The following is a 23186-nucleotide window of genomic DNA, read 5'->3' as shown; positions in this document are numbered from 1 at the left end:
ATACATAGAAAAAGATAAAAGGAAATATAAATATTAAATTTTTATTTTTTATTTATTTTTATTTATTTCAGAGTGGAAGGGAGATGGGGAGAGGGGGAGAGAGATAGAAACATCAATGATAAGAGAGAATTATTGATCAGCTGCCTTCTACACACCCCACACTGGGGATTGAGCCCACAACTCAGGCATGTGCCCTGACTGGAATTGAACCGTAACCTCCTGACTCAGGTCGACATTCAACCACTGAGCCACGCCAGCCAGGAAACATTACATTTTTAAAGAGGTTAAATTTGGATCAAGATATTAGCTGTGGTTTTTCTTCATGTACGTTTATTTTTCAGTCTTTATAATGAGCATGTATTTTATCAAAATTAAGCATTAAGTGTTCTGTGTTTTTTTTTTAATTCTGTATTTCTAAGCTGGTTACCTCCTCAAAAAAATGATACAGCATAAATGTGGTTTGCGATTTGGTTCCAACTCTAAACTTGAAGAAATCTTTGACATATAACTAGGTACTAGCCTCCACATACATAAATGTTTGTCAGTGCTTATGTTCATTAACTACTGCTATGACCCATTTTGACATGACTTTGTTTGGGTGCACCTCTTAAATACCATCTCATTTTAATAATACAGAACAGTAGTTTACATTTATATTTCTTGAGAAGAAAATAAAATATAAGAAAAAATGATGGCAATAGCATTCTACTTACAATAAAACTTTTCTTAGACTAACTTAATAGAAATTTCATCTTATAGTGAATAAGAATAAAAATTAGAGGGAAATAGTAAAATCATTTGTTTCTGGAATTTAATCTTAGAATTAAGGCTCAAAAGGAAGACAAAAACTTGGAGAGACACCAGAGAAATATGGTTGATTAGCACAAATTTCCCTGACTTGCGTTTTGTTAGATTTTCTAGATGTGAAGCACATCTTTAGTCACTCGAGTCTGACTTGTGTTCTTTAAGCAAATTGCTATTTGGGATCATAATATGTCATTTATTTGTACATTGTAATGAGAAGAAAGTCAAGTTCAAAGAAAGAATCTGGTTCTTGGAAATGTTGGGCAAGGAAAAAAAATATTTTGAAATTGAAAGTGATGACATGAAAAGGTTTCATAATGACATAGGAAAAGGTTCTTGGCCAAATCTGGCCTGCTGCCTCCTTTGGTAAATAAACTTGTACTGGAGCACAGTCACACTCATTCTTTTATGTACGTACTAGAGGCCCAGTGCACGAATTCGTATTATCTGGGCCTCTACAGAAAAAGGTTACAGACCTTTGACATAGGAGAATGGGAATTATCATTCTTGTCCCATCATATTTGGGAGGTTATTTAGGCAAGGTTAAGAGATTGTCTTTGGAATAAAAGTAAAAATTAATATTTAATATACTCGATTTTTAAATGTAGCCTCATTCTATTCTTCTGTAATCACAGTTCTTTTTATACTCTAGCTTTAGATCAGAGGAGTTTGGATAAAGGGGCAGAGACAGACTAAAAAATAATGTTATTAATCACAGTTGAAATTAGCATCCTAAAGCCAAACCTTTAGAAGCAGACTCTTAGAATCACCCTAGTCCCAACTTTCATTTTTAAAATGTAATCCATAATATGTAAAAGTATATAAATTAGCAGCATGCAGCTTAAAACATTTCTACAAATTGTACATACTCATGTAGCCAACAGCCAGAGGCCGTTCATGCCTTTTCTAGTTACTAACCCTTCAAACAAGAATTGACAACTGTCTTGACTTCTAATATCAGATTAGTTTTGTTTGTTTTTAAACTTTATGTAAGTGGGATCATACTATATGTACTCTTAGCTAGACTCTTTTGCTTAACAATATGCTTGTTACGTACTTGTAGTTCATTCATTTCATTATTATATAGTACTCCATTATGTAATTATACCACAGTTTGTTTTATTGTTGAGGGTCTTTAGGGTAAATTTCCAATTGGGAACTATTATGAATAATACTGTTATGAATATTTCTCTTCCTATCTTTTAAGTGACTATGTATATATGTAGAAGTAGGATCACTGGGATCATGAGGTGTCCATATGTTCCATCTCTGCAGTTACTGCCCAGCAATTTTCCAAAGCAGATGTTCCAATTTATACCTTCCATTAACAGTATGTGAGAGTTCCAGTTACTTTAGACAATCACCTTTCTTTCATCATTTAAGTGAAGAAATGGAGAGTCAGATAAGTGAAATCATCTGTCCAAGACTAGGTTTAATTCTGAGAATATAAAAGTCTTTGCAGTTGAGAATTAAACACTTTTTTTCCCCTCTTTTACTGGTAGGGACTTGTGCAGAAAAAAATCAAAGGCAAACTTGATATATATCTCTCTCTTAGGAAATTACACAGCAGCAGTTTGTTTTTGCCTAATCTGAATTTAAAATAGTTTTTTGGACACTACTATTTCAGAGTCACTGAGCAATAAAGATTAAAGCACACATTTAAATTCTTATGTATTTACTAAAAAAAAATCTTAGGTTTTAATCTAAAGTTAATATTAAAAGAAGCCATTTGTTTTGAAGTTCTAGTTAGAATAAGAATGTGTTACTTTAGCTCTTTTTAAACAGTCCTTTATAATTCAGTTGAAATGCTTTTAAATGTTGTACTTAGTATAACTCAGTGGGAGGGTGCTGAAATCTAAGGGCTTCCTTTATATGCATTAATTTGTCATGAACTTAAGTACTTGGAAACACCAATAGTTGGCCTTTCAACAAGAAAAAAAATTAATTTATTTTTCAGGGTTCAAAAATAGGAAAAGATTGATGTTTAAAAAATGAAAATAAACATTAGAAAATATTTTAGTGAATATATGAAAAACCAAATACAGATACTACATAGCATTGTTTTTACTATAAAAAAGTACATGATCAATTATAGAAAAATGCAGATAAGTATAAAGAGGAAAATAAATATCAACCAATATTCTCAGCATTAAGCTATAAACAGCAGCTCCTGGACTCTATCCTGAAAGGATTCTTGCTGTGCGGTCAGGGGTGGGATGAAAGCCAATAGCAAAGCTGTCATCAAATGACTTCTGTAAACAAACAAAAGAAGTTGATAAATATGGATATTATTTTAGAATTTTTAAAATTCTTTAAACAGCTTTAGAGGAAACCTTTCTATATTATTACATATCCTTCATCTGATAGCTGAAAAATGTTTTATAATCAACTATTGGACAAGACTTGAGAATTTCTCTCTACTTATTCATTCAGTAAAATCTTATTTCATTCCATGTGGCACCACTATTCTAGGCACTGAGGATATAAGCCAAAGCTAAACAAAGTTCCTGCTCTCAAGAAACTTTGGAAGGCAGGATTGATGGGACAATAAAAAGTAAATTGGTAAATTAATGAGTTAATTTCAAATAGGTACATGCTATGGAGTAGACAAGTTGAAGAAATTGCTGAGGTTGGAGATATAGAGTAGATATTCAGGGAAGACCTCATTATAGAAGTTATGTTTGCGTTAACATTTCCAAATGACAAGAAAAGCCAGGCATGGAAAAATGTGGGGAGGGAGCATTTCAGGCTGAGGAAACATACACTGAGTGGCCAGATTATTATGATCTCTGAGCGCATAATAATCTGGCTACTCAGTGTATATCCTATATAATAAAAGGCTAATATGCAAATTGTCCCTTCAACCAGGTGTTCGACCAGCAGGCAGGCCGGCCAACTGCCCATGTCCCCTCCTCCTGGCCAGGCTGGCTGGACCCCACCCATGCACGAATTCATGCACCAGGCCTCTAATACACACACACACACACACACACACACACACACACACACACACACACACACACTGAGTGGCCAGATTATTATGCATTCAGAGATCATAATAATCTGGCCACTCAGTGTACATGCAAAGACTAAAGGCAGGAGCAACGTTGATGTGTTACAGAAATAAAGTCCCAGTGTGGCTGGAACCCAGTCAGCAATAGGAAGAGTAATAGGAATGAAATCAGAGAGCTAGGAAAGGGCCATATTTAGAATCTTGGGTTTCACCCCAGAGGCCAAAGAGAGACATTGGAGATTTTATGTAATAGAGTGTAAAAATGATTTACATTTTTAGAGTAACATTTTGTTGCTGTATGAAGAATGGATTAGGGATGGTAAGTATTTGAAAAGACAAAAATGGAACCAGAAAGACAAATGGAAGCTTTACTATGATCCCAGAAATAGATGATTGTGCTTTATTCTAAGGTGGTATCGGTGGAGGTAGTGAAAAGTAGATGGAAAAGGGATATCTTTTGACTTGTTGTTGGATTGGATGTGGTGGGTGAGAGAAAGGAAGGCATCTGGATAATTCAGGTTTCTGTCAAAGAAGTTGGGTAGAGGGTAGTGTATTTACGTAGATGGTGAAGACAGAGGAATAAGTCTGGGAATGGGAATTGAGTTGGTCATGCTAAGTTAAAATGCCTCATAAACATCCAAGTGGAGATGCCACACAGTAGAGGATCAATGTTTGGTGGTCAGGTATGCAGAAATAAGGTACCAACAATATTCCCAGCAGAAGTATGAGTATTGAATCAATGAGAAAGATTCTTTACCAAAATTTCTATTTATTTTTTTTTCTTCACCAAACCAGTCCTTCTGGTTTGTAAAAGCTACTGTAATGAGTATATTAGCCCTTTTCTCTTATATATTGCAGTCCCCCCCTCCCCATCACCCCTCACTCCCTCATTTTGACATTGGTTTTTTAATTATTTTTCTTTTTACTTTTTTTTTTTTTTTAAAGAATAGTTTATAGATTTTTAGAAGAGAGAAAGGGAGATGGGGGAGAGAGAGAGAAAAACATACATGTGAGAGTGAATCATTGATCAGCTGCCTCCTACATGCCCTCTACCTGGGATCAAGCCTGCAATCTGGGCATGTGCCTTAACCAGGAATCAAACCCGCAACCTTTTGTTGCATGAGACAACGCTCCAACCATCTGAGCACACCCCTACTGGGGATCCAGCTGCCACCCCGGTGTGTGCCCTGATCGGAATCGAACCATGACCTCCTGGTTCATGGGTCGATGCTCAATCACTGAAGCACACAGGCTGGGCTACCTTCATTTTTTTTTTTAATGTTTTCCATTTTCAGGTATATACTAGTATTTTATTGATTTCAGAGAGGAAGGGAGAGAGATAGAAACATTAATGATGAGAGAGAATCATTGATTGGCTACTTCCTGCATGGCCCCTACTAGGAGGGATTGAGCCCGCAACCTGGTCATGTACCCTTGGACAGAATCAAACCTGGGACCTTTTTTTAGTCTTCAGGTCAACGCTCTATCCACTGAGCCAAACCAGCTAGGGCTTAAATGTTTTACAACATTAAAATTAGGAAAATATTTCAGTGTTTTTATATTTTTTTTTGTGATTTCAGTTTTACATCCCTAATCCATTTAATGTTTTCTTTTGTTATGTAATTTAAATAATAATCAATAATCTCATTTTCCACCCAAAATAATTAGCTCTAAGTTCACTATTATTTATTTTAAAATTTCTCTCATGATTAAGTATCCCACCTTTATTTTATATCCTAAATTCTTATAAAGTTGGGTTTTTTGGGTTTTCTATTATATACTACTAGAGGCCCGGGAGCCCTTGGGGGATGTCCAACTGATGGCTTAGCGCTGCTGTGAAGGCAGGAGAGGCTCCCACCACCACCACGGTGCTCCAGGAGCGCACTGACCACCAGGGGGAAGCTCCTGCATTGAACATCTGCCCCCTGGTGGTCAGTGCATATCATAGCGACCGGTTGTTCCACTGTTCGGTCGATTTGCATATTAGTCTTTTCTTATGTAGGATTATTGATCCATACAATTATTTTTCTCTTACGCTCTACAGTTCTACTGAAAAGTCAGAATCCTTTTTATTATTCAGCTGTTGCTTTCTTTCCCCCCCTTAACATCACCACCTTCAATTACTATCAACATTTTGCCATAATTCTTGTTTCATCTATATGAAACACCCGTGTCGTCACCACACTCACACACACACACACACACACACACTCACACACACACATATACATAGATAGATAGATAGATAGATAGATAGATAGATAGATAGATATTTTCTTGCTGAGGATTTAAAAGCTAATCTTGGACAAGGGGTTGGGAGAAGGTGGAAAAAGAGCATTTCTTGCATAACTACACTATCAGATCCAACCAAGTTAGCAATAATTTGTAAATGTCATTTAAAATTCTATTCATTTTCAGATTCGCCCGGTTGTTTCAGAATTGTTTTATTTTATAGTTGGTTTGCTCAAATCAGGATCCAAACAGGATTTACTAATTGTATTTTCTTATGTCTGTTAATTTTTTTAATTTTTAAACAAACCTCCACCCCATATTTTCATGCCTTTGATATTTGAAAAAAGTAGGTCTGTTTATTCTATAGAATGTCCCCACATTCTGAATTTGGTTGATTGTTTCTTTTGGTGTTATTTAACTTGTTCCTCTATTTCATTTTCTGTGGACTGGAAATTAGATCTAATGGCTTGATTATATACAGATTTATTCATTTATTTACCTAAGCCAAAATATATGTTGGTTCTGCTTACCTCATAGTAGTATTTGGTTGTCCCACTTTTAGTGGTGCTAGGATTGATTAGTGAGTTCATATCGTGATAGCTTGATTCCTTCATTGTGAAGTTCTTTATTAAGCTTTCATCTATGGCTTTATTATCTATTGATGTCTTGTTTATCACCTGTTCCAGATGACCATTACCTGAATCATTTATTTCTGTATGGGTTCTAAAGTAGTGATTTTTTTCTGATTTTATTATTCTGCATTTATTGGCCAGAATTCTGTGGTACATTCCTATAATGAAGTTCTCAGTAACTGTAAAAAAAAAGAATGTGGAAAATCTCTGTGTACAGACACAGAGTTATTGTTCCACTTTTTTTGTTAAGGTGAAAAAGGTCATATTTAGAGCAGTGTGTATATCTAACCTAATAATAGGCAAACATGCAAATTGACCGCACCTTCGCTACGCCCACAGCCAATCAGAGCGAACAAGATGGCGGTTAATTTGCATATGCGGGTGCTGAGCAGCCTGGGTCCCGTAAACATCCTCCGGACCCAGGCCGATCAGAGCCTGTAGGCCCGGGCTTAGGTCCTGAGCGGCAGGGGCCCAGAACACCCCCTGGCCACTGGGAGCCTTGGCGGGCGGGATGTTCCCGCCCCCAAACACTTGCAGCAGTCTGGGGTCTGGGACCTAAGCCGCTCAGAGCCTGTAGGCCCGCGCTTAGGTCCTGAGCGGCAGGGGCCCCAGAACGCCCCCTGGCCAATGGGAGCCTTGGAGGGGCGGGAACATTCCCGTGTCGCCATAGCGACGCGGGAATGTTCCCGCCCTCAAACACTTGCAGAGGTCTGGGGTCTGGGAAACATCCTCCAGACCCAAGCCGCTCAGATCCTGTAGGCCTGCGCTTAGGTCCTGAGTGGCAGGGGCCCAGAACACCCCCTGGCCACAGGGAGCCTTGGCGGGGCGGGAACATTCCCGTGTCGCCATAGCGACGCGGGAATGTTCCCGCCCTCAAACACTTGCAGAGGTCTGGGGTCTGGGAAACATCCTCCAGACCCAAGCCGCTCAGATCCTGTAGGCCTGCGCTTAGGTCCTGAGCGGCCTGGGTCCCATAAACATCCTCTGGACCCAGGCCGCTCAGATCCTGTAGGCCCGCACTTAGGTCCTGAGCGGCAGGGTCCCAGAATGCCCCCTGGCCACTTGGAGCCCAAGGGTGCAGGCGCCAAGGGGCTGGGTCCCGCAAACATCCTCAGGACCCAGGCCAGTCCGAGCCTGTAGGCCCCTTGATTAGGTCCTGAGTGGCAGGGGTCCCAGAACACCCCCTGGCCACTTTGAGCCTATAGGTGCAGGAGCCAAGGGGCTGGGGGTGGGGCGGAAACATCCCCTGTCACCATAGTGCCCCCAGCCGCTTGGGAATGCTCCAGCATCAAGAGGCAGTTTGGGTCCACGCCCCCAGCCTGGCGCACATGATGGGGAGCTGGCTGCTGGCCTCTGGGGTGTGTGGAGACCCTTGGCGGCCACCGCTGCGTGCGGCCCAGGGGTCCCTGCATGCCCCCCAGCCTGGCGCCCATGGTCAGGGCTCATACAGGAGGCAACCAATCAAAGTGTCCCTCTCACATTGATGTTTCTCTCTGTCTCTCCCTCTTTCATCCACACTCTAAAAATCAATGGGAACATACCCTCAGGTGAGGATTAAAAAAAAAATGTATATCCTATGAAAGACACATCTTGAAAATGCCTAAAGAAAGTTGTCATTTTTTCTTGGTGAAGGGACTGAAGTCCGTGTTGATGAAAACACCTTGGTGGCTGTGGTGACTGGTAGTGGCTGCAGCAGCGGGGTGATGGGGCTGCTGCCTTCCCCTGATCAGCCCGGTTGCCTCCCACAAAGGAGCGTGGGGCACGGGCCTAAGCCATCAGTAGGACATCCCCTGAGGGCACCCAGTATGTGAGAGGGGGCAGGTTGGGCTGAGGGACCCCCCAACCCCAGTGCACGAATATCGTGCACCGGGCCCCTAGTATGTAGTATAATACATTTTATTCATGGTTGTTATATTGTTCTTTTTGTTTTGCTTTTAATTGATCTCTCAGCAGTATCCTGGTATGAATCAACTGTCCTCCAGTCTGGGAGGACTGAGCCTTCAGAGTTCTGCACAGCCAGAAAGCCTAAGACCTGTAAACCTCACTCAGGAGAGGAATGTTTTACCCATGACTCCTGTTTTGGCTCCTGTACCTAACTTGAATTTAGACCTTAAAAAATTAAACTGTAGCCCAGAGTAAGTATTTATGTTATAATTTTTAAAAATAGTAAAAGTAATATGGTATTAATTCCTTGAGTGGAAGTTTTGTTAATGTGAACACTTCTATTTTAGTTTGTATAGATATTCTGGATGTAAAATTCAATTGAGGTTGTTTGTTCCTGTCCCATCTCTGTCTCCATCCACTTCCATTCCTATCACCTAATACTAGGGACTTTTATCTTTTTTCAGAGAAGGGTTTTAGGAACCCAAATCTAACTATATTTTCCTTTTCTTACATTTTTCCCTCACTTTTCACCAGCAATAACTTTTAGTGTCTTTTAAATAAGGTGGAATCTTTACAATTTTATGCCCTTTAATCTTTGCTTGAAAAGGACATAAAGTTATGTAATCACAAGAACAGTTTTAAATTAGGTTTATCCCTGATTTTTCTTTTCCCACTCAGTATGGAATGTGAAGACCGTTACCCCAGGCCTGTTTATCCAGCCTGAATTTAGATTTGGATTTCTTTTTATTGAGTATTTCCTCACCACCTGGGGAAGTTCAGCTGGCAGCCTGCTTCTGGTGGCCATCCTCCGGGGGGATGAGCTCTGTTACGTACCTCACAGTGCTTCCAAGATAAAAAGTTCTCTGTTCTTGCCTGCTTTCAGTACTTCTGTGACCTGGTAGTATATTCTTCTGCACCCAGAAGACATCCTCTGCTCTTGGAATCTTTTTCTCATAAAGTAAACTCGGATTCACAGAACAACATTTAAGTTCTTCCTTGTGTTAAGAGAGTTAGTATTCTTTAGAGCCAGTATTTCCCTTTGTAAGGCAATAGATTTCTAGCTTTTTAAAAAACTATAATAAGCTTCTCTTTTTCAACCAAAATCTTACATAGTTTCCAATACAGAAAATGGAGCTTTCCGAGGGTCCCCCTCTACTTCCCCAACCTACCACCTATCCTCCATCTGTGCCTAAGGAAGTGCCAAGATCATTTTGATAAAAAATGAATAAATTGATTCTAGGTTGAAAATAGCTGCCCATCCTTCTGAGTGTAAGCTTCTATCAGGTCAATAAGTATGTGGATTATGGCCTTTATTATGAATAGTTATGCATTCCCAAGTAGGTGAGTGTAGTATACATATATGTACTTGTATATGTATATGTATAATATGTATATGTATATGTATATGTAGAAAAGAATCCATGGGAGGGAATGCTGTATACATTTCTAATCAAAATAGCAAAACAGAGTAATTAGAAGTACCAGCTTTAGAATTGGACATACCTAGGCTTCTTACCCTGGTTCCACTGATATGAAGCTATGAGATTTTGTGCCAATTATATAAACCTCTCAAATTCTTAGTATTGTCAACTGTAAAACAGGAATAATAATTGTGCCTACATATTAAGATAAATTATTCATATGATAAATATTAATGAATGCCTTCTAAGTGAAGTGCCAGGCACTGTTTCTGGTGCTGGGCATGAAGCAGTAAACTGAACCGAGTTCCCAGTCTCATGTAACTTAGATCCTGTCAAGGAAGATGTACTTTGAGCAGTCAAACTAGTAAGTATATAATGAAATGTCAGCATATTACTATGAAGTAGGGAGTAGTAAAAGTGGAGGGTGACTGTTTTTCACTGAGGAGTCAGGACAGGCTTTCCCAAAGAGTTAACATTTGAGTAGAGATCTGAAAGAAGTGAGAGAGTGTGCCCTACTGCTTGGACTGCACACACAGAGGTCCCAGCGCAGGAACACCATCAGCCTGGATTACGGTGCATCTGACTATCTCCGCAGACTGTCAACCACTCTAAGGACAATGCCTTTCCTGGTCTCTCCTACTTCTGCTTCTTACCTCTTTGGTTGCACTTTATTAATTCTGTGTCTGCTGACCTTAACTTACAACTTAGTAAGTTATAAGCACTTACTGTATGAGAGGAATAGTCCTACGATGACACAGGACAAAATGATCTCTGATCTCAAGTGGAAAAGACAGACAGGTACACAAACAACTAAAGTCAGACTAAGGGGATACCACAGAAGCATAAACAGAGCACAGAGGGAGAAGTCATTCCTTCTGCCTTGTGATCAGGGGTGAGGGTGGCTTCAGAGGAAGCAGGAACTGATGAGTCTCAAGCTAGGAGTTCAGCAGGTGAAAGGGGGAGTAAAAAAGGAACAGCATTATTAAAGGTGCAAAGATTTCACTCAGGTTTTCTTCTCTCTCCTACTTATGCCCTACATGCTAGTCATAATGGAGTAATTGTTTTTCTACCATGAAAATGTTGAGTCCTTAATTTAGCTATTTTCACATATTACAAATATATATGTTTAAAGTAATGAGGACCTTCCTAATTACCATTACAGACCATTCTCAAATGATTTTCATTTATGCCCTTAAATGTTCTTATTTATCCACAACAACTGTCTACTTCAGGGTGTTTGTTTTTTGTCTTTTTTTTTGTCTTTTTTCTTTCTGAGAGCTAATGTAGTCCGTGTTCTTATATTTTTTGCAGTTCCTTTCGGTGTACTTTGACAAATATTCCACAGACACAGGCTTTACTGACTAAAGCTAAGCTTCCTTTAGGATTATTGTTACATCCCTTCAGAGACCTAACGGTAAAGTCACATTTAAAAATATATGTGGGTACTGACGTGTTTTTATGTGCAAGGTATTTAGATTGTATATTTTCTTAGAATTTTATCACCTTCTTTTATTTGAAGTTACAAATAATTATTTCTGTCCAGTTCAATTCAGCAAACATTTTCTGAGCACCATTCTTTGTGACAGGTCCTAAACTAAGCACTGGTAAATATACAGATTATTAAGTCATTGGCCTTGCCCTTAAGAAAGTCTTCTCTAACAGGGAACAAAGATGTAAGAACAAATAATTACATGCAGTAAATGAATACATGTTAACTAATCAAATTCTATCAAGGTATTTAGGTGGTGAGTACAGTATGGGAAGTAATTTCTCCTGGGTACAATAGCAGTTTTCTATGAGTGATGAAGTCTGAGCTGGATTTTGAAAGATTACTTTTGGAAGTTGGAGAGGCCATAGAGGATAAACTTTAGGAGTCCTTTATTAACCCTTTGCACTCGCTTGCTTTTTTCTTCTACTCGGGATTTAATGCTAACCATGTTGAGTCACACTCGACATCCGAGTGCAAAAGGTTAAACACTAGAGGCCCGGTGCATGACATCCATGCACTCAGCGGTTGGGGGGGCCCTCAGCACGGGCTGCACCCTTTTTTGCAGCCTGGGAGCCATCAGTCAGACATCCTTAGCGCTGCCACAGAGGTGGGAGAGGCTCCTACCACCGCTGTGAGCCCAGCTTCTGGCTGAGCGCTGCTCCCCCTGTGGGATCGCACTGACCATCAGGGGGCAGCTCCTTGCGTTGAACATCTGCCCCCTGGTGGTCAGTGCGCATCATAGCGACTGGTCGTTCCCCGTTTGGTCAATTTGGATATTAACCTTTTATTATATAGGATTATATAGGATAAAGGAAACACCAACAATGATGTGCAGTTAGGGAAGAAAACTGTATGATTATTCCTAACTGTATTAAATAACCTTCATAATAATAAAGTCCAGACACTTCAAGTCTAATGAATTAAAACATTACTTGTTTAAGTTTCCAAAGTCTATTTGTTTTAATACCTAGCTTGCTGGATTTTTTTCCCCCACAAACTTCTGTTATTTCATGCAAAAATATATTTAAACTAAAAATATGAAATTTCAGAAATAATTTTATTCAGGTACATTTTATTTATACTTTACAAGCTGCATTTCTCACTCACATTTTTTTACTCCTGTGACTTTCTACCCCTCTTATTGCTACTGAGTTCCTTTTGTTCTTATTCATCCACACAATATTTATTTACCTCCCTATCATGCTAGGTTCTGAGGATACAAAGGTCATGGACCTTGCTTTTCTACTAAGATGAACAGAAAGGAGCAAAGTGAATAGCAAATAAAATAATTGGGATATGTAATGAGGATCTTGAGTTCATTCAGTAAATACTATTTGATAACTTGTAATACTATTACAGCCTTTATGTCTGAACCAATATAGTTAATTTCCCATACACACAGGTGAGAAATTTTAAAACAAAGAAATATACTAAAAGGTTATTGGTTTAATTCAGGAAAATAGAATATGTTATTTTTAAAGATCTTTTTTCACATTTTCTAACTTCTTTAAGTTGAAGATAAAGTTCTTTTCTCAAACTAAGCATAGAGGTATTTGTTTCAAAGGCACATTTTGTTTGTTTTCTTGTGGCCTGGGCTCCCACCAGGATTGTTGTGGCTGTCGAATGAGCAGAGCAGATAGCACCAGGTGCAGAGACAAAGGCATTTTTATATGGTATATCTTTCTCTCTGTTATTTCTTGAGTCTAGCTAATGAGCTCTGAGATATATATATGGCCAACCAGGCTTTTCTTGTCAGCTAATAACTTTTATTGCATTTGGTTGGACTTTATTTTGGTATTATTTTATTTGAAGTTTATGATAAAAGAGGGGAAAAACTTGATAGCTGATTGTGTTACTTAGCATATCACTGGATTTTATTTAAATGTTTTAATTTCAAAACACAACTATGGTTTTGTTTGATTATGAGCACAGCAGCATGTGTGTTTCCTGGGATGTTTGTTCTGCTACAACGTCTTTATTTTACTTCCTAGCAATTACCAGTGATAACATCAAATACCATTGTGAGGTGCCGATCTTGTCGAACATATATCAACCCTTTTGTATCCTTCATTGATCAGCGTAGATGGAAATGCAATTTGTGCTATCGAGTCAATGATGGTGAGTTCGGATTCTTAAAATAAGTGTGTTTAATATTATTTTAAACATTGTAACATTTGTCATCTGGTCTCTCTGCTCACTACTTTCAGAACTTTCATACCACTTTTAATGGCGAGAGTATAGGGTAGGGACACTTCATTTTGGCTAGCCAAGGAGATAATGAGGAGAAGTGACAATGACATCAAACTAAAACGTATTCATAAAACAAGCAGTGAAGGTCATGCAGGTGAGGTCATGCAGACTAATTATGCTTCTGCTGATATATTTGGTTCGTTCTACTCAGTGTAGACCTTTGCCAGTATATCTGATCACATGGTTACAGTGTGTCTGTTTTCCCCTTTAGTCATTTCTTAGGATATCTTCGTGTGATTGCTTTCAAATTTGTGTTTGTCTGATTTTTTCCCCATGTCATGAGATGTGGTAAATAGAACACAAACCTAAAAAGCAAGGTTACTGGTGTTCTGGTTTCCTAGCCCGATTTCAGAAAAAAAGTCTCTTAATTCTTCTGATATATTTTTTAAAGAGGGCTTAAGGAATTAGTTTTTACCATTAGATGTTCACAGAATTATTGTAAACCTTATATAAATTAATGATAGAGGTGTTTCTTTCTAGGACTATATATGTGTGCTCAGTAATAAGTTGTATTACTAAATTTATACTGGATTCCTAATTCTTACCTAGTTCCTGAAGAATTTATGTATAATCCCCTTACCCGATCTTATGGAGAGCCTCATAAACGGCCAGAAGTTCAGAATTCAACTGTGGAGTTCATTGCTTCTTCTGATTACATGGTAACTATTCAGTGTTAAAGTTAATCTTGGGATCAATTGTATTGGTCATTTGTAATTTGCTGTTAAGTGAATTTTTGTCCAAATTTTGAATTTTTAAAAATGAATTTTAGAAAAAAATTTCTATTTTTACTTAACAAATAGAAAACTCTGTAAAGGTTTCTTGATCTCCTAGAAGAATGCAGTTATATCACTAAAAAATCTTAGTAATGTTTTATGTTGAGCACTAGCATCTACAATTTGTTGCTGTTCTGATTATTTTACTTACATAGAATGAATATAAATATTCTTTTACCATTTAATACTTAAGACCCTCCAACAGAAAAGCTCGTGTTTTTGCCAAAAACTGTAATTTTCAAGCTCTTAAAGATTAATCTTAAAAATATATATAATCTTAATGTTTTATCCAGTACGATATCAAGATAAATGGATATTGACTTTATTCTAATTTCTTTTCAGTTCATCATAAAATTCTATGTTCTTTAATTATGATTCTGAGCGTTACCTAAGTTCTGCTAATCTTTATCATATTGACTCATTTTTAAATATATTTATAATAACATGTTTCCTCTGTATTCTTTTTTCTTATCTTTGTTGTCAGCAAATATATAAAGTGGTAAAGAATAATTAATGTGTATTAAATCTCTAATGCTTAACCCATCTCTTTATTTCTCCAATTTTTATGATTCTCTGTGTTTAATACAGCATCTGCCCACTTAACTACTATTTTCTTATCTGTTTTCTATTAATTATAGTAAAATTTCTTTTGGTCACCTGTTACTCTCAACTCTTTACCTTCTTTACAGCTTACTATGTTCCCATCTCTGTTCTGGCTCTTTAGGAATCTTAATCTAATTGAAGTGGTATAGCAAAAAGTTTTTGCCACGACCCATATGATCCCTGGTTGATATTAAAAAAAAAATACTTTATATATTCTTTTATTTTAACTTCCTGTAACTGTTTTCAAGCATACTTCAAAGAAGAGAAAATAGTATAATGAGCCATCATTTACCCAGTGAGCTTCAACAGTTATCAACCTTGTACTATATATATTTTATATTTTATCTATTTCCAGTCTACTCCAGTTTCTCCTCCCCTCACCCACTCTGGAGTTTATTAAATGCTAATCCCAGCATCATATATTTAACCTATTAATACCATTATATATCTCTAGTAGAGTAGGACTAAACATATTTGAAATACCATTGCAAGGACTTTACACTTAGCACTTAACCGTTGGGTTTCAGCCACCACCAAGGCGACCCAATAGCTACTACTAATGATTATTGAGTTAAACAAATTAAATTTTAAAAATGTTTTTAGGGGCAGGGAAGAGATATAGAGGTTGATATTAAATAATAAGTAAATTTAATTTTTCTTTGAAAGATATCTCAGCCAAGACTCTCAGGAAAACATTGAGCCCATCTATTTAACCATTACTGTATAATGGCTGCCTTATCATGCTTCATCCACAACCAACCTTATAAGAAAAAAGTTAAAGGAATGTAATTTTCACTAGCACATGAGATCTTACAAAACATCCTATTTATGTATTTTTTTGTATAACATACTCAGTAAATATCGAGTGGTGTGGTGGTATAAAAAGAATACATTGTACCTATTAAATAAGTTACATTATTTTTATTTCTTTCAGCTTCGTCCTCCTCAACCCGCAGTATACTTATTTGTTTTAGATGTGTCTCATAATGCAGTGGAAGCTGGATATTTGACAATTTTGTGCCAGTCACTGTTAGAAAATCTAGACAAGTAAGAATTATTTTATTCAAAATATATGAAGTGTTTATCAGCAGTTCATTGTGTTGGTTTTTATTAACTTTGATTTCATTTTAAGAATATTTCCTGTCCACCATAGAATATGGATCCTGCTACTTGGATTTTGTTATGATTTTTTACTTGGTATCTGAATCATAAAGTTTTAAAACTTAGTAAGAAATTTTTTTAAAAATTATCTTTATTGATTTGAGAGAAAGGGAAAGAGAAAGAGAGAAAAACATCAATGATGAGAGAGAATCATTGATCAGCTACCTCCTGCACGCCCCACACTGGGGATTGAGTCCGCCACCAGGACATATACCCTGACCAGGAATCAAACCATGACCTTCTGGTTCTTAGATCTATGCTCAATCACTAAGGCATGCCAACCGGGCTTAGTAAGGAATTTAGATCTCCTCTAATTTAGCAGATCTCAGGACTGGGGCCCAGAGAACTTGACTCGGCCAGGTGTCAAGAATCTGGATTGGGAGAAGTCTAGCTGTAATTTTTACCTGAGTAAGGGGTTTTCCATAAGGTAGTTTTAAATGTACTAATAAGAGAATGAGCCAGATGAAGGGAAAGAGGGAATTGATTTTCTGCTCAATATTTTCCAGGAAGCCAGAAACTGAGCTCTTCATTTTGGCACATTAGTAATGAGCTGTATTGTGAAAGTGGAAGCAAGTATTGGATGGGTTGCTTATACCTGGCTCTAATTCCTCTCTATGTGTCTGTTAGTCATGAAGGGGGCCTTCAGTGAGGTTTAATAATGAACCTTCCAATTCTCAGTAAAACAAAGTTGTTGGTACATTACTTTTTTTACTACAACGCCCATAAGAGATAAGACTTAAAGATTATTAGTAAGGGTGGTGCCTACTACAGTGGTTTCTCACGTGTCCAAAGGTGTCTGGTGGCTATGTGTGATGAATGCTGTGTTGGAAGTAATCTTGGTGATCCCAGAAGGTTCTCCCCGAACTTCCATTGAGTGAGAGTCCTTGCTCTGCTGAGTGCTAGCTCTAGTCATCAGAGTCTGCATATCACTGATCTTGGCTATGAATAAAACTGATAATGTTAAGACCTTTCAGATAGTTTTAAAAATCCAGAAATATTAAATGATTTGCTTTTAGTTTGTGTTAGTAACTTAGAGTTTTCATATTTTTCTCCTTGATTGAAGCATTTGCCCTATTTTTAGTTACAAGTGCTTACTTCAGATACAGTTTTAGCAGTAAGTGGCAGTGGACAATCCCCTGCAAAGAAATCATTTTTAAGACTGAAGAGTTAGCTGTAGAAATGGAATCAGCCCAGCAAAGATGAGTGACTATTTGCAAATTAAACAGACTACGCAAAACCAAAAGTATAGTTTTATCTATACATATAAAAGCCTAAGTGACCGTTGCAACTGAAATAACCAGACGGACGGACGACCGAACAGGCTGCGTGGGGTGACCAGGCCGGAAGAGGGATTAGTGAGGTACAACCAATCAACCAAACAGCAGGCTGTGGGGGGGTGACCAGGCCTGCAGGGCAGCGGGGGCAGTTGGGGGTGACCAGGCCGGCGGAGGGGGGGGGGGGGGGAGTGAGGGGTGACCAGGCTGGCCGGGGGGGGGGGGGCAGTTGGGGATGACCAGGCTGGGGGTGGGGGAGGCAGTTGGGGGTGACTAGGCCATCACGGGGGGCAGTTAGGGTGATCAGGCAGGCAGGCAGGTGAGCAGTTAGGAGCCAGTGGTCCCAGATTGTGAGAGGGATGTGTCTGACTGCCGGTTTAGGCCCGATCCCAGGATTGGGCAGGACCGGGCCTAAACCAGCAGTCGGACATCCCCCAAGGGGTCCCATATTGGAGAGTGTGCAGGCTGGGCTGAGGGGACCGCCCCTTCCCCCCTTCTCCCCCCGCCCCGCCCCCCACCCAGTGCACCAGGCCTCTAGTCTATAATCTATAATAATAAAAGCATAATATGCTAATTAGACCGGACAGCCAAATGACCTTCCAGACGTCATTCTGGACGTCTTCCGGACAAAGCCACAGTGGCCGGGCCCGAGGCAGAGGCGATTAGGGGCAATCAGGCAGACAGGCGAGCAGTGAGGGGTGATCAGGCAGGCAGACAGAGTGGTTAGGGGCAATCAGGCAGGCAGGCGAGCAGTTAGGGGTGATCAGGCAGGCAGAGTGGTTAGGGGCGATCAGGCAGGCAGGCAGGCAAGTGGTTAGGAGCCAACGGTCCCGGATTACGATCCCTGTGGGATCAGGCCTAAACTGGCAGTCGGACATCTCCCAAAGGGTCCCGGATTGCGAGAGGGTGCAGGCCAGGCTGAGGGACCACCCACCGCCCCCCGCCCCCCAATGCACGAATTCCGTATTGTATGCCTCTAGTATGTATATATATACACTCAGAGCAAAAAATAGAAGCATTAGGAAAGTTTAAAAAGTAAAGGTAATAAGGATAGCAACAGTATAGTAAAATGCTTTTGGGAAGGTTGATGGAAATAACTTTGAGGAAGAGGAATTTGAGGCTGGAACAGTTCCAACTAAACTCTGTGTTTTAAGCATGGGATAGAGCAGGTTAGTAGTCATCATTCTGACTGGTAACAAACGATCCGAATATTCAGTGACCTTAGAAATCTCTCAAAGAGGTGAAGAATAGAAACAACATAAATCTTGACCAGTATTGGTAATCTAAACATGCACATAACTTGGTACATTCTGTTCTATGAAGTGCTTTTAGACTTACCTTGCAGACTATATCTGATTGATCATGAATAATGGTAATAATTATTCTTGCTTTGATGCACACCATCAAAAATATATATTTTTTAATTTTTAAAAATATATTTTTATTGATTTCAGGGAGGAAGGGAGAGGAAGAGAGATAGAAACATCAATGATGAGAGAGAATCACTGATCGGCTGCCTCCCTCATGTCCCCCACTGGGGATCCAACCCATAACCCGGGCATATGTGCCCTTCAGTCCACAGGCCACAGGCCGAAGCTCTATCCACTGAGCAAAAACCAGCTAGGGCTCAAAAATATTTTTAAAGCGTTACTAAAACAATAGATTACATAACAGCAGTTAACCTAGTTGGTGGTACTTCGAAATACCCTTCTGGCCCAGCTGGCATGGCTCAGGGGTTGAAGGTCAACCTGTAAACCAAGAGGTCACGGTTGGATTTTCTGTCAGGGCCCATGTTGCAGGTTTGATCCCTAGTGTGGGACCTGCAAGAGGCAGCCAATCAGTGATTCTCATTGATGTTTCTTTCTCCCTCTCCCTTCCGCTCTGAAGTCAGTAAAAGTATATTTTAAAATAAAGAAATATACTTCTGTACAATATAGCATTTATCTTATTCATAAGAAAAGCTTGATGGGCAGTGAAATGTTAATTTATTCTTTTATGCTGTGGCATTGACCTTTGAAAATACTGCATTCTGGAAGAATATTTTTAAAAAATATGATAGATAGAATGCCTTGATCTTAAATGTGGTTTTTATTTAAAATTCTGTACATTAAAATCTGATGTGCAAAAGACAGTACATTCAGTCTGTCTTTTCAGGAAGGTACTTTTTTGCCATTCTGCCCTTAAAATGTTTAAACAAGATATGCTATTTTTGTAATATTGGAACTGAAAATATGAGTAATTTTTCACTCAAAATAATACATTTCAAAGCAAAGTCACCAAGAAGTCTTTGGTGTTTTTTTTTTAATTTTTAGCCTTCACTAGTGTGGCTTAGTTGGTTGGAGTGTCTTCCCATGCACCAAATGGTCTCGGGTTTGATTCCCGGTCAGGGCACATACCTGGGTTTCAGGTTCAATCCCTGGCCTTGGTCAGGGAATCAGGGGAGGCAGCCAATTGATATTTCCCTCTCACATTGATGTTTTTACTCTCTCCCTTCCTCCCTTCCTTTCTCCCTCCCCTCTGCTCTCTAAAAAAATCATTGAATGTGTCCTTGGGTGATGCTTGCTTAAATAAATAAATAAATAAATAATAAATAAATAAATAATCATGTCATTTTTAGTTTTGGTTTATTATTTGAATGTAGTTCACTTTTCTGACCTAGGAACTCTAAATGCGTTAGTGGTTTCATCTGAAGATGGAATGTTTCATCCTTACTCGTCTCTGATATCTGTTGATTTAGATAAGGCTGACTTTTCTGTCCTCTATGAAAAAGCATATGTAGTTATTCTTGGCCTTAGTTTCCTATTTTATTATTTACTTAAATAAAACATGTTACTGAGCACTCTAAATTTTAAATTGTTATTTTTATCTTTAGGCTTCCCGGGGATTCCCGAACAAGAATAGGATTTGTGACCTTTGATAGCACTATTCATTTCTACAATTTACAAGAAGGATTATCACAGCCTCAGATGTTGATTGTGTCTGATATAGATGGTAAGCAGTGAATAAAATAAAAGTATTTTTAATTACTAAGTTTGGAGTTGATGCTACTTTATTTGACAGTACATCTTATAATGCTGTAAGGATAATTTGGTGCACTTAGATATTGGTTTAAAAATTATTATTTCCTGGAAAATACTTGATTCTAAGTTTTTTACACCTGTGTATATGTACTTTTGCATGTGTTAACACATGTGTATAATACAGAGAATAAAGCAATACTATAGTACCCATTATAATATAAGGGTGGCCTGATGAAAACTAAGATTTTTTTTTATATTACTATATCCTTTTGACTTGATTTATCTGTTGATTAAAATATGTTTTCCCTATAGATGTTTTTCTACCTACTCCAGATAGCTTACTTGTGAACCTACATGAAAGTAAAGAGGTGAGATTGATTTTTTTTCCTTAGAGTCTTAAAATGTTTCTGTTATTTCAACTATTTACTGAAATGTTTACCATTTCCTTGGTCTATTAACATTTCAATAGACAATGTGGTAGCATATCCATTGACTCCTCAATTTAAGGTCCCCCCAAATGAAGTGGCATATACTGTCTCGGGGATGTTTTAAAGAAGAATATTGCCTTGCCTTTTGAGTAATTCAACTTTTAATCTTTGTTTTCCCAGCTGATAAAAGACTTATTGAATGCATTACCAAACATGTTCACCAATACAAGAGAAACACACAGTGCCCTTGGTCCTGCGCTTCAGGCTGCCTTTAAATTAATGTCTCCAACAGGTGGCCGTGTGTCTGTATTTCAGACACAGTTACCTTCCTTGGGTGCAGGACTTTTGCAGTCCAGAGAGGATCCTAACCAGAGATCAAGCACAAAGGTATTTTATATTTCGTTTCCTTGTCATATTCAGGATGGTGTTTTCTGCTTCTAGAGACTGTAATTATTTGATCATTCTACTTTCCCACTTCACTAAAGTTTAAAAGGAAACTCATAAGAGAGTTCAACTTGAATTATTTTGTTTTTGTGTTGCAGTGTATTCTTTTTGTAATTTGTTTGCAAGTCATAGAAATTTAGGAATAATTAACTCTAACCCTTTCATTTTATACATGAGGAAACAGATTAAACTACATATATTGCCAAAGATTAAATAACTATTTAATGGTAAAAATGTGACTTAGTATTCTGATTCCAGAGTTTTTTTCTGTTATACAATAATATACTTGTTAAATATGAGATATTATCATTTAACATGCTCATGCTAATACACATTTTCATTATGATAGTGATATAAATTATTGTATAAACTTAGAAAATGGAAATAATATCTTCTCTAATAAACTGGTAATATGCAAATTACCATCACTCCTCTACATAAGCCACGCCCACCAGCCAATCAGGGCAAGTATGCAAATTAACCCCAATCCAAGATGGCTACAGCCACAGAGAGCAAGGTTTCCCAGGTAACAGAGCAAGCCAAGCTTTCCATAGCCGTTGCAGGCCTAAGCTTCCACTCAAGCTACAAAGTTTCAATTATAGAAGGTAAACAAATTCAAACAAATGGCGGCAGAATGGAGCTTGAGAGAGCAGGCCAGGGTTGCCGGCGGCAACAGGGGAACCAAAGCTTTCCACACACCCTGGCCGGGCCCACCCGCTTAAGGCTACAAAGTTTCAATTGTAGAAAGTGAATTAACTGCCACAGAAATGGCTGCCGCCCCGGAGAGAACAGTAGGCTTGGCTCCGCTCCAGGCTACAAAGTTTCAATTGTAGAAGGAAAATAAATCCCAGATACCAGGGCCTCTGCTTAGGTTGCCAGGGGGCATGGCCGGCCTGCAAACCACCACAGGCCCCTCGCTCAGGCCGCCCCACGCCCCAAGGGAACCCCACCCTGATCCAGGACACCCTTCAGGGCAAACCAGCTGGCCCCCACCCGTGCACCAGGCCTCTATCCAATCTAATAAAAGAGTAATATACAGATTGATCATCACTGCAACACACAATATAGCTGCCCCCATGTGGTCAAAGATCCTGCCCCCATGTGGACACAAGATGGCCACTACAAGATGGCCAGCAGGAGAGGGCAGTTGGGAGGCACCCGGCCTGCAAGGGAGGGCAGTTGAGAGGGACCAGGCTTGCAAGGGAGGGCAGTTGGAGGTGATCAACCCTGCAGGAGAGGGCAGTTAGGGGTGACCAGGCCGGCAGAGGAGGGCAGTTGGAGGTGATCAACCCTGCAGGAGAGGGCAGTTAGGGGTGACCAGGCTGGCAGAGGAGGGAAGTTGGGGGCAAACAGGCTGGCAGGCAGAAGCGGTTAGGGGCAATCAGGAAGGCAGGCAGGCAAGCAGTTGGGAGCCAGCAGTCCTGGATTGTGAGAGGGATGTCCCAGATTGGAGAGGGTACAGGCTGGGTTGAGGGACAACCCCCGCCGTGCACGAATTTCGTGCACCGGGCTTCTAGTAGTAAATAATATAGTATTCACTCTCAAGATTTGCAAACAAGCATAATCAAACATCATAGTTATATATACTACATTTTCTAACTAATCTTTTATCGGAAAGTATATTGGAAGCATTAAGAAATGTGTTTTACTAGTAGCCCTGGCCAGTGTGGCTCAGTTGGTTGAGTGCCATCCTGTGCACCGAAAGGTCACCAGTTTGATTCCCAGGCAGGCCACATGCCAGGTTGTAGTTCAATTTTC

At 39.1% G+C, this 23186-nt stretch overlaps 1 protein-coding gene across 5 annotated transcripts in view; it reads left to right on the top strand.

Moving 5' to 3' along the window:
* SEC24B (SEC24 homolog B, COPII coat complex component) overlaps positions 1–23186 on the top strand; it is a 95514-nt gene that overhangs the window by 56163 nt on the left and 16165 nt on the right. For 3 of the 5 annotated variants that reach the window (XM_079774340.1, XM_079774336.1, XM_079774338.1), the window contains 8 exons: positions 8632–8816; positions 11298–11400; positions 13467–13593; positions 14275–14384; positions 16036–16148; positions 20409–20527; positions 20869–20924; positions 21165–21371. In XM_079774340.1, the coding sequence (XP_079630466.1) occupies positions 8632–8816; positions 11298–11400; positions 13467–13593; positions 14275–14384; positions 16036–16148; positions 20409–20527; positions 20869–20924; positions 21165–21371 (1020 nt within the window). The remainder of the gene's footprint in view (positions 1–8631; positions 8817–11297; positions 11401–13466; positions 13594–14274; positions 14385–16035; positions 16149–20408; positions 20528–20868; positions 20925–21164; positions 21372–23186) is intronic. The other 2 variants (XM_079774339.1, XM_079774337.1) reach the window with 1 other exon arrangement.

This window comes from Cnephaeus nilssonii (assembly GCF_951640355.1).
Source record: "Cnephaeus nilssonii genome assembly, chromosome: 1".
NCBI classification, from domain to species: domain Eukaryota; kingdom Metazoa; phylum Chordata; class Mammalia; order Chiroptera; family Vespertilionidae; genus Cnephaeus; species Cnephaeus nilssonii.
The sequence above is the reverse complement of the archived record's forward strand: the minus strand, read 5'-3'. Positions and strand labels throughout refer to the sequence as shown.